The sequence below is a fragment of the Aptenodytes patagonicus genome, chromosome 1, assembly GCF_965638725.1.
Source record: "Aptenodytes patagonicus chromosome 1, bAptPat1.pri.cur, whole genome shotgun sequence".
In the NCBI taxonomy this organism is placed as follows: Eukaryota; Metazoa; Chordata; class Aves; order Sphenisciformes; family Spheniscidae; genus Aptenodytes; species Aptenodytes patagonicus.
This window is the reverse complement of record NC_134949.1, coordinates 71822466-71836738: the sequence shown is the minus strand read 5'-3', so window position 1 is coordinate 71836738 and position 14273 is coordinate 71822466. Positions and strand designations below refer to the sequence as shown.

At 39.1% G+C, this 14273-nt stretch overlaps 1 protein-coding gene across 3 annotated transcripts in view; it reads left to right on the top strand.

Annotated features, from left to right (window-relative positions):
- The window catches only part of EPS8 (EGFR pathway substrate 8, signaling adaptor), a 138678-nt gene that overhangs the window by 105989 nt on the left and 18416 nt on the right, over positions 1-14273 (top strand). For 2 of the 3 annotated variants that reach the window (XM_076342104.1, XM_076342094.1), the window contains exons 13-18: positions 1604-1678; positions 2285-2433; positions 4787-4970; positions 8872-9005; positions 12745-12856; positions 13745-13888. In XM_076342104.1, coding sequence (XP_076198219.1) covers positions 1604-1678; positions 2285-2433; positions 4787-4970; positions 8872-9005; positions 12745-12856; positions 13745-13888 — 798 coding nt within the window. The remainder of the gene's footprint in view (positions 1-1603; positions 1679-2284; positions 2434-4786; positions 4971-8871; positions 9006-12744; positions 12857-13744; positions 13889-14273) is intronic. The other variant, XM_076342112.1, reaches the window with a different exon arrangement.

Genomic DNA, 14273 nt, shown 5'->3' with positions numbered 1-14273 from the left:
TTTGAGGAACAGATGGCAAGATGCAATAAAAACTATTATAACTTTTTAAAACACATTTTGGCATGCTTCTTACTTCTGGAGCCTGCAGGGCCAAGAGGTGATCAGTAAATAAAAGAAATCCTCCAAGAAGCTGTATCAGAGAAAGCGTATGATCTTTTTTTATGCATATATTTACTTGGAAAAGCTTGATAGTGGACAATGTGTTCATGAAGACCATTTTTATGGGGGGCACAAGAGATTATCTGTTTCAAATTGAAGAACCGGTAATGGGTTAAATAACAGCAAATCAAAATGGCAAGTTACAGGCAGATGAATGGAAACCCTGTTTGAATGGCCACTGTTCATCCATCTATTCCAAAAACTAAGTCAGCAGACCACACAGTATGGTGTGTAATCTCTCTCAAACTGCCTTTCTTCCGGAGGAAGAGAAGTGGTTAAGGTTATGCTGATAATCTTTAAAGTCATTCCCAGGATCTGAGGGACTACGACAACCAGGTACCCCCGAGGTACCTGCACATGGGATGCAGTTTGTAGGCAGGTATATTAAATCGAGAAAGAAGCAAACATACATCTTGCAAAACAAAATAATGTCTACAAATCCATCAGTTCTTTGATTTTGTTTCTTTGGATTTCCAAAACACATCCAGCAAGGTTGCACACCCTGAAGTTCTTAAAGAAATTGAGCTACTGTGAGGTTGAATGTAGCTTTTTAGATTTTTGTTTGGTGAAATAGAAAACAAATTATAGGACTAAAATGCCAGTTCTCAAAGTGCAGTAAATTCAGCAGTGAAGTCCCACACATCCCTCTGCAGAGGCTTTTGCTGTCCAACATATTTACAGGTGTTCTGGCAAATAGGGAGTGTAGAGTCTACAAATGTAGAAATATCTCATGATAGCAGATAAAGTGACAGGTGAAATTCAATATTGATAGAAATGATAGAGCATGGACAGGTGGGGAAAAGTCTCATATATAAAACAAATCAGAACAAAATGTTGATGTAATACGGATTCCTGTGAGAACATCATCTGTGTTCAGTGGTGAGCAACCAAGCAAATGTTAAGAACCATGAGGAAAAAAAAAAGAAAATTAACAAATAAAGGGCATCAATATGCCATTATGTTCCCTGGCCTTATTTTGTTCCCAGTGTAGCAAAATTGAAGAAGGTACAGGGAGGACAAGAATGCTCGAAGGAATTACTTTAGCTTGGAAAAGACCAAACAGAGGAAGAATGTAATAAATCTGTAAATGGTCATAAGCATCACTGGAAAAAGTGAGTAGAAAAGGATTACTCAGTTCTCATTTGGAAAAGAACTACAGAATACTAATGAAACTAAGAGGCGGCAAATTTCCAAAGGAGATGCTTCTTTACAAAGCATATAATTCAGTTGTGGAACTTCTTATTTTGCACAATAGGTGCTAAAGATATACATGGGTTCAAAAGCAATTGGATGAATGAGCGCTTGCACTTAGCGGATGTTGCAGACAAAACACTGGGCTTAGGCGGACCTGTGGCCTGACCAGGGACGGCCATTCTTATGTGAAGTATTTATTGTCATAAAAGTTAACCGTTTCTTAAAATGTATCATTTTCCCATTCCTTCAGGCCAAATTAAAGTTCCATATCCAGAATCCTAGCGCAGCTGAACTGGTTCATTTTCTCTTTACCCCACTACATATGGTAAGGTTTTATAATTTTCTCAGTGTTTTCCTTCAGAAATCTTGTATTTATATGCTCTGTAACCTTTTCAAGGCTAACAAGATTGAAATACTGTGTCCCTGGACAATAACTAACGAGAAATGTGTGTATCTCAGGATGAGGTTCTCTTTAGAAAATAATTTATATCCTTTTCTGCGTATATTCCCATCTATTAAATATATTTATTTAAATCATCTTTAACTTTGTGTGTTACACTTTGCCATTACAATTTTTAATTAGCAATAAAAAATTGAGAAAATGTACATAATGCAGGAGGAGAGTTGAAAGCATAGCCATATGTCTATTTAATGGAAGTATGTGTGGTTTTGATCAGTAGAGCAAAAATAATATTGCCAAAAGTGGGTCTAAATATAAAATGGTTGGTGACCAGAAAAGCAGTTCTTCTGCAATAAATGGTTTAGTTAATCTGTAGGACATTAAGACACATTGTTAGCCTCTCAGAGTTTTGGGGGGGCGGTTTGTGAGTAATAAATGTTTCCTAGCAGCACTGTAGATAACTTATATTCACAGTAACTTCCTTACTAACAATGTGAATGTTCTTTGTATTATTTTAATACTTGGATTTAGGTGGTGCAGACAACAGGAGGTCCAGAGCTTGCTGGTACAGTACTCAGCCCCCTCTTAACAAAAGATACTGTAGACTTCCTGCGATACACTGTCACCAGTGAGGAAGGACAGTTATGGATGTCGTTGGGTGACACATGGACCAAAGCCAGGTGAGAAAAAGCATTTGCATATTTTAGAGATGATCTCTAAACCCAAGTTTATTGACACAATCTTAACCAGGTTATCCACCCCCCAATAAACTCAATATTCATTTGGTAGGCTTTGGACTCTTCAGAACTGTTCTTTGAAGTTTTTGGAAAGGAACTCTTCAGCCTCAGTGGGATTTGGGAGTGGTTTGATTTTAGGGGTCTCAAGGAGGGAGAAAATGCAGACAGAAATTTTTGTTTTGTCCATGGTATCAAGAACCTCTTAACATTACCTCTTACAGTTATTTTTTCTGAATTGCCCCTTGCATGTTTCCAGTTGTTTTTCACCATTATTTTTCCAAACCAGCTATCTGGACTTTGTTAAAAATCAATTTGAAGAAGCTGCAATAAAAAATGACAAAATATTGAAGAACAGGATACGGATTTCTATTTTCAATTTCCAAAAGCTAAAAATTGACAATGTTTTTACTTCTTCAAAAGCATCATAGTGCTATAAAGAAAATGCTTATAATTTTAAAACAATGTTTATTGGCTGAACTATGTTACATGTGCATACCCTACACATTGCACTTAATGGATTCACTGTTATGGTTAGGCTTAGCTAAAAATTAACTGGTTTGTGCATTTGTTGTTTTTGAGGTAGGTATATGGTTTGAAATTACTTAGGTAAATAGAACATGCAAAAGAAAAAGCTTAAATTAGCAAAGTGCGTTTTAACTCTGTACTCTATGGTAGATAAGTATATTTGATGATGATGAAGTATGCAATCACCTGGGCTGGAAATGCATCATGTATTTTGTGTTTATTCATACTTGGTCTTAGATTTCAAATTGGAACATAAACATCTACCAAGTGGATTTCTTTAATTAGTTATTTGATTGATTAAAAAGTAGTTGAGTGTTTTGCTGGTAAGGAAGGCTGCACGGAAAGTCCTGGAGTGTGGAGTGACAAACATCCTCAGAGTAGGGATAGTGACGTACGGGTCTTTCCCTTCCTTGAGCTCACTGCTCCAGGACCAGAAATGTCCAAATTCGTCCTTTGGGCCTATTGTTCAGCCTGCTACTACAAAATCAGCTGGAAACAGGAATTGCATCTCCTTGCAATTGCCAGAGAGCTTACCCCAGCAAAGCACCATCCGCTTGCCTTTTCCTGCTTCAAGCTCTGCTGGCTTCATAACAGCTTGTGGTGGGACTGGCAGTAGAAATTGCCTCATAGCGTTGGAGCCCCATGCAGGGAAAATGGATCACTGGATAAAATAATGGGCTTCTTGTCTTGGGAACTACCATCATCATTCGTTTAGTCCATCCTGAAAAAACTTCAATGGAAAGAGAAGTAGCTCATGTTGGGCAGTGAAGAATGAAGCACTTAGAATATAGTTGGTTGACCTGTGCGGATTAGAAATGATGGTCTGATTGATCTCGGTATACAGAGGTGTCGGACAAGAGGTACACTGTGGTGTGGTGTAGCAGGAGAGGTGAATGATGAAACTCAAGGGTTACTGACCTAGCTCAGGCCTGCTAATGGGCTAGTAATTGCTGACTGCTCCTGCAACTTGTGTGACTGGCAGCATTTGTCCCTTAATTTTGAGCTGTGTCAACAATGACACTGTTAAAAGATTGTAATGTACATTCCCGTTCCTGCTTCCACTGTGAAGATACAGTATTTTATATTGTGGGACAGTGTGTTATGTATAGTGCAAAGGCAGAGCATGAAAGCGTTTATTTAGGTATTTTGTATTACAATAGGGAATACTAATGGAGCTCTGAAAAGTAATACAGTATTTTTTAAAAGATCAATCTGGACTATAAAACAGTAAATGTGATGATAATTCTTGTCTTGGAGCACGTAGAGTTGGTTTTTTTTGTCAGTAAAAGCTATTGTTTAACTTTTTCTTTTAGGTGTAGCTAGGCCCTTGCAGCCTCCATGCTTCACACCTGCTTTCAAACTTTCTCATAAAGCAGGCTGTTTCTTAGAAGTCTTTTGTCTGGTGCTTTAACACAAACAGAGCATTGCAATATTTTTCCCCATCTAACAGTTAAAACAAATACTAGATTTGTTTGTGATTGATTCTTCTATTACTCATCCTTTGCTACAAGACAGAAATTTGTTGTGTTTTACCACTGACGAGTCCTTATGGCAGGAGCAGTTTCTTTCTGCAGGGCACAGCAGGGAGCATAGCTGTGGTCAATAAATGTTTTCTGCCAATTTTCTGTTCTAGCACAATTCTGCCTGTACGGTAATCCCAGCCTCTCCTCTATACTAATAGAAATTCTAAAGCATTTCAGTTTTTAAGAAACCTATTAAACCAATATTGGTATGGCCCTTGATACAGATCTCTAATTTACTTTTCATACAGAGTGGATTGGCCCAAAGACCAGTTTATTCCACCTTATGTCCCCCGTTTCCGAAATGGCTGGGAGCCTCCTTTGCTGAACTTCATGGGAGCTCCGAAGGAGCAAGAACTCAATCATTTGGCTGAGTCTGTGGCAAACGTTGCAGAGCAACAGCGGAAGCAAGAAATGAAAAGACTGTCAGCTGAGGTAGGTTACCTGCGACAGCGTTTTGTAAATTAGCTGAAGGCAACACCAACTGCTTCCTTCATAAAGAAAATATTCTGTGACGTGGCTGGAGTAACCGTGCTCTGACGTCTGCTACATCAGTGCAAGCTCATTGTACTTATATTAAAGTTATACAAAACCAAATACCTGTTCAGCCACCAAAAATGTCATTAGGAAAAATATAAGGCTTTTGCCTACTGCTCTCCTTGAACTTGGTGCGCCTTCCTGCCTCAGTTGGGAAGACAATCCAAGCCCCTACGGTTCAGTTTGATTCTTGACCTGTGCTTTCAGATCCCATTGATTTTGATCATATATACTTCAGGTAGAATTTGAACCAAAGTGTTCTCAAACGTGCATCCATGCACAGGCACACAGACAAAAAGAAAAAAACCACCACTTTTTAGGGAATTTTGGATTTAAGCTGCTTCTTCACAAATGTGGAATTTAATATTTCTTTCATTAATTTCTTGATACTCTCACTGTATTGCAAGAAAGCATTTAGAGGTGCTATCACAGTAATGCCATGTCAGGTAATTTAGGCCTACTTCTGAAAAACAGCTGCCAATTAGAAGAATTATTGCACAGGGATATTTTCCCATCCTTTTCTCCCAAGAAATGTGATTAATATAGCAAAAAATGGGTTATTCTGTTTAGAGAATGGAAACATGCACCACAGTCTAAAGCCTTCAGAGAAACCAGAGTGCGTTTTCTGACTAACTTTGTTGAGAAAAAAAGGAGCTGGCTATAAAGATTCTACCTCCTACTCTTTTTCAGTAAAGTTGGCCAGAAAATGTACTTCAGTTTATGTGAAAATTTTAAGAATAAAAGTGGATTTTGTTGCTTTTTAATTCAGAAAAAAAGCTATTGCCTTTTTAAACGTTTAAAAGTTTTAGTTTGGGAAGCTTTTTGTTGTTGGGAGGACATAAGCTTTAATTTAAAATTTTGATTTATTTGTCTACGCTAGCTTTAGTTTCAATAAAGTGTTAGCTAGTCCAAGATCCCCTGTTAGCAGCTGTGATATGGAAGTCCACCTAAGAATTTTCTAGGTTCAGTCCATAGTCTTTCCTATCTTCCTTGAGCAATCTACACCAGTACTATGTTTGGAGTATATCTTAACGTGATGATACTGGATTTTATCTTAATTTTATAATATACATAAAATATTTTTTTTATCGGTTAGTGAAAAAATGCACATATGGAAGCAGACTCAAGGGAAGGATTATTGGCTGTTGTGAGATAGCGTTCTCTTGCAGAGCAATTCTCTTATTGGAGACAACAAAGCTTCCCCAGCAAAAGTTTATCAAAACTGCCCGTGGAAAGCTTGTCACAATAAAACTTTATTTTCATGAAAATCTGTTAGTCAAAAAAAAAAAAAAGTCTACTCAGCTATAGAGACAAACAAATCGGGTAAAAAGTCTGCCAAGCAAAGGAGGATAACATGGTACACATTTGATTACTCAAAACACTGTTTGGCTTTGTGCCGAACAAGATATACAGGAATAAATGTACCAAAAACTAAGTTATTGCCAGTGATTCATTTTGAGCAAAAAAGCATTTAGTAAAGTTAATGGGCACAATAATGTGATAGGTAGCTGTTGCCATTGCTGTCACCCCCTTACCTAGTCAGCTCCCAAAAAAGTCTCATGAAACATTGTCTCAGTGTTTCACTGCTGCTCTACATTTCCATGCAGGTTTTTTTTTTTACATTGTGCTCCTAAATTAAAAAAAAAAGAAAAAGCAAAATAGTATTGAAAAAAGAACATTAATTTTTTTGTTCTGATGATTGTAAGAATTTAATTTGTTATTTATATATATATAAAGTAAGTTAAAACCATTTTTGTTTTTGGGGGGAATACATTGAGGGATTTTGGTTGCTTGTGTTTCAGGGAGTTCATGTCATTCTTTTTGGTGTCAGTAACTTTGGTTGGATTGGTAGCTGTTTGTGCCAGCTTAGCCTCTTCATCTTAATCATCAAAAGACAAAAAAAAGTAAAATAAATCCCAGTTCACTGAAGGCATTTATGTGCCTGGCATCTGGGACGTCAGGCCTTGGTTTCATGACTGTTGCCGATTCCCGCGTGGTCTTGGGCAAGTCGTTTAGCCTCGGTACCTTGGCTCCCCGCACCAGTGCCTCCTCAGCACATCCCTAGGGGGAGAAGCACTGAGCTGCTTAATAGCTGTGAAATGCTGTAGGTGCTCAGCTGGAAAAAGCTGCGTGAGTGCAAAATGCTTTTTGTCTGCAGCAAAAGGACTGCCCTGGAGTGGGTGATACCGGAATAATTACTCTTTCATAATTCTGCCATAAGAGCTTGTTTAACAAAGGGTGCTGGAAAAAAAAGAAGACAATGTAAGTGTTCGTCTCTTGCCGCTGATTGTCCTTGTGTCTCGGTGTGACTTTGCTCTCCCGAGGGCCGAGGCTGCGTGTCGAGAGCTGTGCCGCCCTGGGAGTGGAGAGAGGGTGCATGCGGCTGCCCCGGCCGCCCTCCCTGCTGGGCAGGGACTGCTCTGGCACCTGGCAAAGTGCATTGGAGGTTCCCGCTCATGAGAACCCTTTTTGTCTTTCCATCCCTGAATCTTGAGATGTAGCCACACACAGAGCTCCCACCGGAGGGGTTTCAAGGTGGAGTCAGTTCAGCGATGAGGACTTCAAACAGCAGTGAAACAACAGGGAACTGGTGGTAGAGAGTCCAGTGAGGCTAAGGTGATGCAAATAATTTGTGTGTGAAGTAAAATGAGTTCCTGCTTCCTGGGTGTCTTTTGATGTAAGGTATAAGCTCAGTGACACTTGAGATCTTTTTTTCAAGGAGGTCTTAATAATATGGTTTTAAAGAATATTCTATGTGTATGGGGGTTTTTGTGTGGTTTTAATTTCTTTTCATAAACCCTCAGCCCTGTAGGCAAGTGTCTCTCTTGGAGGTAGAAATTAGGTGAGTGGCTTTTCTGTAGCCACACAGACACTAAAAAAAAAAGAAAAACACAACACCAAAAAACCCAACAAACCAGGCTTAGAGATTTGGCAATTCCTGATGAATCTCAGCTGTTCTAACTTGTGCAACTGTATGGTGGTATAACGAAAAAAATCTAGAATGAGCAATTTCAGTATCATCATCTCCAGAAATGAACTGCTTAGCTTGTTTTTGGTTTGGGGAATGGTGGTTAAAATAATTCTTACTTAGCAGCGGAGTATCATTGCTGGATTTAAGGTGGCTTTTTTTAAAGGACTGCTGTTTAAAAAGAATTTCCTAAAGCCTTGAATATTCTTATATATGTGCTTGTGATAAATTGTGATTATTTTCCTTAATTAAAATCGTTAATTGTACCAATTATCACATTCCTTTTTGCATTTCTTCTTTGACTATAGTCATGTTCAGTGAGAGGGTGACATAAATGAGCCACTTGATATTATGATCCTGCAATAGAGTGATAATTTTACTTGGGAGGTTTTATTTCTCATACAGACTTACTGTTAGCTAGCTAGAGATTTCTGGCTTTAAGTGTGCAACTAGAACAAAAGCTCAAAGCGGTTTCTCAGTGCAGTTTGTTTTAAAGCCATTCAGCCATTGTTCATAAGTTGTGTTGCTGTAGTGATATCTGAGAGATGACATGGACCTTGCCCCGAAGAACTTTTCTTCTAAAGAATATCCACTGCAATATTAATGCAGTGGGATGACTTAGGATAGAAAGTCTTTTATTCTTATCCTTTTGATCTCCCTGTTTATGTATTTGAAATGCAGAAGTTATTAACTTTTCATAGCAGAACCGTGAGCACCTGAGGACACATGAACCCTGACGGGGACCCTAGGGGTGCTGGATTAAGTGAACTAGGCGGTGCTGCTGATGACACTAATCCACTTTGTGGCTTTGTTTCTTTTTTTGTCTTCCAGCCTCCCAGTGTTCCCGACTACCCTCCGTCCGATGGGTATGCATTCAGTAACACAGTTTACAAAAGAGGGCCTCTGCTGGACCAGGGGGCAGCTGTTGCTGCCTTTAAGCAAACTGTTAGCCGACATGTAGATAGGTAACACTGAATCAACGGCGTACGTGGTGCTGTGGATAACTGTCCCGACTTATTGCTATTTGGGGTGGCGGTGTCTGTAATTACCTCTGGTTGTGTCTGGAGCAGATCATTATTTCTATGAGGAAGCGATTCTGGTTAGCAGTGGGTATTCTGCTTTTGCTTCTCTAAGGCACATCATTAAGACTCTTCTAGTATAATTTTTATGAAACTACCCTGTTTATGTATGCTGTTAAATCCATGCTTTTTTCAAAAATGATATAGTGGAATTCCAACCTGATTGAGAACACAGAATGCTCCTGTTTGGGTTCAAATTTTATTTCTGTTTTGTTTCATGTTTTTAAATATACTCTTTGCTCTTTTCAGAACTACAAAGAATGACATGTCTGCTCTGAGATTCATCTGTCCTTGTTTCCAATGATTGTTTGATTTGTTTAGCTGCTCACTTAGTGCTCCGTAGTCTCCTGCTTTTTGTTTTCTGGGCTGGTGCATAAATATCCACTTTCAGAATAGTAACTCCTCATTTCTTCCATTCTCTTTCAAATGTTACAAAAAAATGCTCTGAAATGTTTGCATAGCAACCAGTGTCTTTTTCCACATCCTCTTTCATCCCCTTCATTTTAGCCTAAATCCAAATAGCTTGACAAGATCAAATGCAGTGATCCTTGGAGTCTCGGCCTTGTCTGTGGGGAGAATTTATACCAGTACAAATTGTGGAGGTAAATTGGTAAAGTGGTGTTGAAATTGCTCCCCCATGCCAAACCATAGTCCGTATACACCATATGAAGAGTATTTTAGCTTATGTGCCATAGAAGATGTTTAAGTTTTTGGGATCGGGTTGCTGGTTAAAACAACATTAATATAACTCTTTTGATGAAAACCTTTGCATAACCCCTAGTTTTGAGCTATGTGCTAAAAGATCCTGTTAATCTGCATGCAAACATATTCCCACGTGGTGTGCAGAGTGAAGACTCAATTCTTTTCCTGAACTTTGGATTTATTCTTCGTAACAACAACAGCAGTAGTAGTCATCTCTAATCTTTTTCTCAAACTTGGATACTTTCTGGGTTCTTGTCTCAGGACCAGTCAGCTTGAAATCTAGATGATCTGTACTCTAAATTCCTTTCTCTCTTATCTGTAACGTGATAAGACCTGTTTTGTCCTTTCAGAGTAAGAGTATTCCGTGAAAATGTTGTTGTTGCCTCCATTTCAGGTTTAGAGAATGGGGCTTATTGCATTGAACTATTGATGATATCAGTGTATCTGGCTGCAACTTAAAGAGTCATCCAAGCCTCCTTTGTGGCGGGTAAAGAGAAATGGGTGTTTCTAAGAAGCAGTTCATGTAAGGTGAAATTAGTCTCTTGAAAGATATGAAATGGGACGTGCTGTAGTGGTGCCCGTCTCTCACCACTGATTGCAGGAAGGAGTCTAGATGGCTGGTACTGATGCAGCCGTCCACAGTGTGCCTCTATCTCCCAGTCTGTTCAACACGACACAAACTTCCATTTGTTAATTGGCTCTTGAGACTTATAATACATGCCTGGTAGGAGCTCATTATTGGGGGAAAGCTGTTAATATGTATTCCACCAAGTAACTTCCATTTAAAGATAAGTTTTAAAGCATCTGTGAAGAAGCAGGTGGAGGAGCAGGTTTGGGGGATGGAGTAAGAAATTCAAGCTGACCCTTTCAGCCATCGTTTGCTGGTCCTTGTTCAAAGCTGGCATTCCTCATGAGCGGTCCGAAAGCAGTGACTGAGCCACCCACTACCTTCTGAGGGACAGGTAGGTTACACCTTGTCCAGGGAAATTTTAATCACAGGGAACTTCAGTGAGCCTTATTCCAGCGTGCCAGGACCTCCAGTAAGGTGTGCTTTCCTTGGGTGACTTAAACTGTGTCAGGATCTTAAACTTGCAGTGCGTTACTAGGTATATCGGGGACTCTCTCTGATGCTGAAAGAGTACTGCGGAGTTTTTCAGCAAGTTCTGTGGCGTTTCAAAGTGGTATGCTGTGTAGTTTGGTCTTGTGCTGTCATATGTGAAATAGCACCCTGGGAATCTGCAGTCCGCTAGGCACTCGTGCACAGGAGAGCAGAGGGCTGCAGTGACAGTGTATCTGACAGGCAATAAGAAAACACAGCAGAGGATGGATGGAGGGAAGCACTGAGAATATTTGTGCCCCAAGTAAACTGTTTGGCTCATTGAGCTGGGCTCAAGGAATTATGGTGTGTTGAGAAGCATACAGCCAATGCCTGGCCCATGTTCTGGGGATGTTGCTGTTGATTGCAACAGAGTGGAGTAAAACTGAAATGTAAGCATTTTTTTAAAATTCTCCCTGAGTTATGGTTTTTGATGGGATCAGGATAGTTAGGTGTGGACAAGGTAGGAAGACACAGTTAGTGAAATGTGTTTGGAAAGGCAGCCTAAAAGTAAAAGTACCTTCAGAAGGACGTTAGTCATATCCCTGAAATAGTAAGAAAGGACTTCAAAATTATATAAATTTTGACTCAGTGGCGGAAAAAATTGGGATTACTCACATGTCTTTCAACCTCATAACAGCTATTCTTCAGGCTAAGGTTTGTCCCATGTTTTTCACTCTCTCCTTAAATTCTTTTAGTGTTTTGTCTTCCTTTCAAAATAATCTTTCAATCTAAATATGACTCTTCCTTTGTTCTGCTCTTCAAGTCAAGTGAGACAGTTCTCCACAGCCATGCAATAGCTAGGTAACTACTGGATTGCTCAGGCACACCTGGGACCCACAGCACCAATGTCAGCAACCATCTGCATTCGTATCCCTGTGCTGTGATGTTGTATGAAGCATTTCAAGCCATTGATTGTTTCATGTTTTCATTATCCCTTTTTTCCTTTTTTTTTTTTTTTTTTTTTAAACTTTACTACCTGGTATGGATTTGGATTGTTGGGTATAATTTGCAATAAATGAATAATGTTACTGGTTTTTTTGGACCTGTTTTGAGGGGACTGGGGGGCTTCTCACCTTGAAGAGGTACGTGTCAAAGAAACTAGCAGCTTGTTACCCAAAGGCAATCTGAACAGATCTTTCCTCAAGGAAACAGAAAGACGCAGAGTTATACTGTGTTATGCCTTGTTCTACAATGAACCCTGTCTGTAACTGGCAAGAAGTTATTTTTCATTTTTAATTGATACAGTCAGTTGAGGTTGTTAGAGTTGATGGTATCTTATGGTCAAGATCTTACGGACCTACAGTAGGTGAGCATTTTTTAAATGGAGTTTAATTCCATTGGTGTTGATGGCAAAAATTTATTCATTTATTATTTGTTTGAAACTTAATTTATGATCAACAGTAGAAATAGTTTCATACAAAGCACAAGATATCAAGTATATACTAAGTGTAGTAATTTGTTTATCTGGCAAATGATCGTTTAACCAACTGTAGAAAACCAGACTAACTATAGTGTACATGTTTATCTTAATACAATGGCAGCCGCTAATCTTAGTTGTTATCATACATCTTGTAAGCAGTGAGCTGATAAAGATTAGCAGTTCTTCAGGTCCATGTAGCTCAACTGCTTCTTTCTTTTGTTTCTTTTTTTCTTTTTTTGGAACTTAAATCAGTGTTTTATGAATAGGTGGTTCTACAGCAACATCACGTTATGATGGGGTTTTTTTGTTTAAATGTTTTGCAGGTTGTTGGAAGAGGGCATTTAGTCTTTGTTTTTATTTGCTTGAATGTCTCACTGAGCAATAGTCTGATATTTGCTTTGCAGAAACTATGAAGCACACAGTAAAGCACAGACCAAGAAATATGCCAAATGCAAGTATGAATTTATGGCAAGAAACAACAGTGAGCTTTCTGTCATGAAAGAAGAGATTGTAGAGGTAATTTTTTTGCAAAGAGAAAATACAAAATTCTTGTACTACTCAAAGCTGAGGGTACCTTTCCTGTGGGCATTATGGCTGGCCTTAATGATTACTTCAATGTGTTTGATTTATATCTGCATTGTAGACATGATAAACAGAGATTCTGTGCTGATTTATGAACTGATGCTGTAGAGACCTGTGCTAGAAGTATATTTGTGTGTTTCTTCCATCTTCTCTAGTACTGCTTTTAAAAGCCCCGTTTAGTAGTATTTAAATAACTGGCTCCGGCAAACACTGTCTCTATGCACAGGGCATAGTGAAAGACTGTCCTTTCCTGGAAGAGTTGGTACCCTGAAAGCTAGACAAATTTGGAAGGGAGGGAGCAACAAAGAGAGAAAATCTTGTATATAAGATTGCACGGCAGGTGGTCAGATTTCAGACTTCTGGCCATCCCGCTCTAGTTCCCTGTTTACTCCGAAGTGCGCTCTCCCCAGATTTGTGCTCTCATAGAACGATGTGCTTTTCCTTGGGTTATTAGTAGTTACTTATTCCTTTTGTCAACAGCATATAGGTTTTAGAGATGTCAGCCTCTCTGCGCAAGTATTTGATTGTCAGTCCACTGTGTTGTCCAGCACATGTCTGAATTTACAGAGGTTCGTTACACACTTTCCTTCCATATACTTTCTTGAGAGCCATGTTTTGAAAAGTGCAGTACTACCATGTAGGACTAGTGATGCTGATAATCAAGGAAGCCTACAGGGCTTTCTTAGGGACATCTGTGTAAGATCTGCTGGCAATCACAGAATCTGGCAAGGTTATGGTTTTGTTTTTAAATGATGCTCAGTCTAAGTACAGGCAGGAGGAAAGTCAGAAAAAATATGTAATTAAATTGCCATGTTATTTCAGATTCTGGATGACAGAAAGCAGTGGTGGAAGGTTCAGAATAAAAGTGGCAGCACAGGCTTTGTGCCAAACAACATTTTGGACCCTCTGAGGAATCAAGAAGGTGGTCTAGGGTGGTCAGAGCCGGCGTATACCCGCACCATACAGGTACCATCCGCTCCTTGGGAGCAAAACTTTCTTTTGAAGTGTGCATGTGTGTGTGGAGGAGGAAGAGATTCACAGGAAAGCTAAAATATCTGCATGTTCCACTGATATGTCAAAAGATTTGTATTTCTTTTACAGACTGAGGCTGATTTCTGTATCGCGTAGAGTCTAACATAAGTATAAAGTTGATAAAGATACGGCAAAATCTTTTCCTTTAAGGGTTTTTTTTTTTCCCCTGCTTATTTGCTTAGAGGTGGTAATTTCTATCCTAATGGATGTGTATGCATTTATTTTAATTGCAAATATCCTTTGTGGATTGGTAGCTGTTGATGCCAAAGAAGGAATTTGAATTATTTAAGGTAGGGTCATCTTTGTTTCTCCTAGAAGA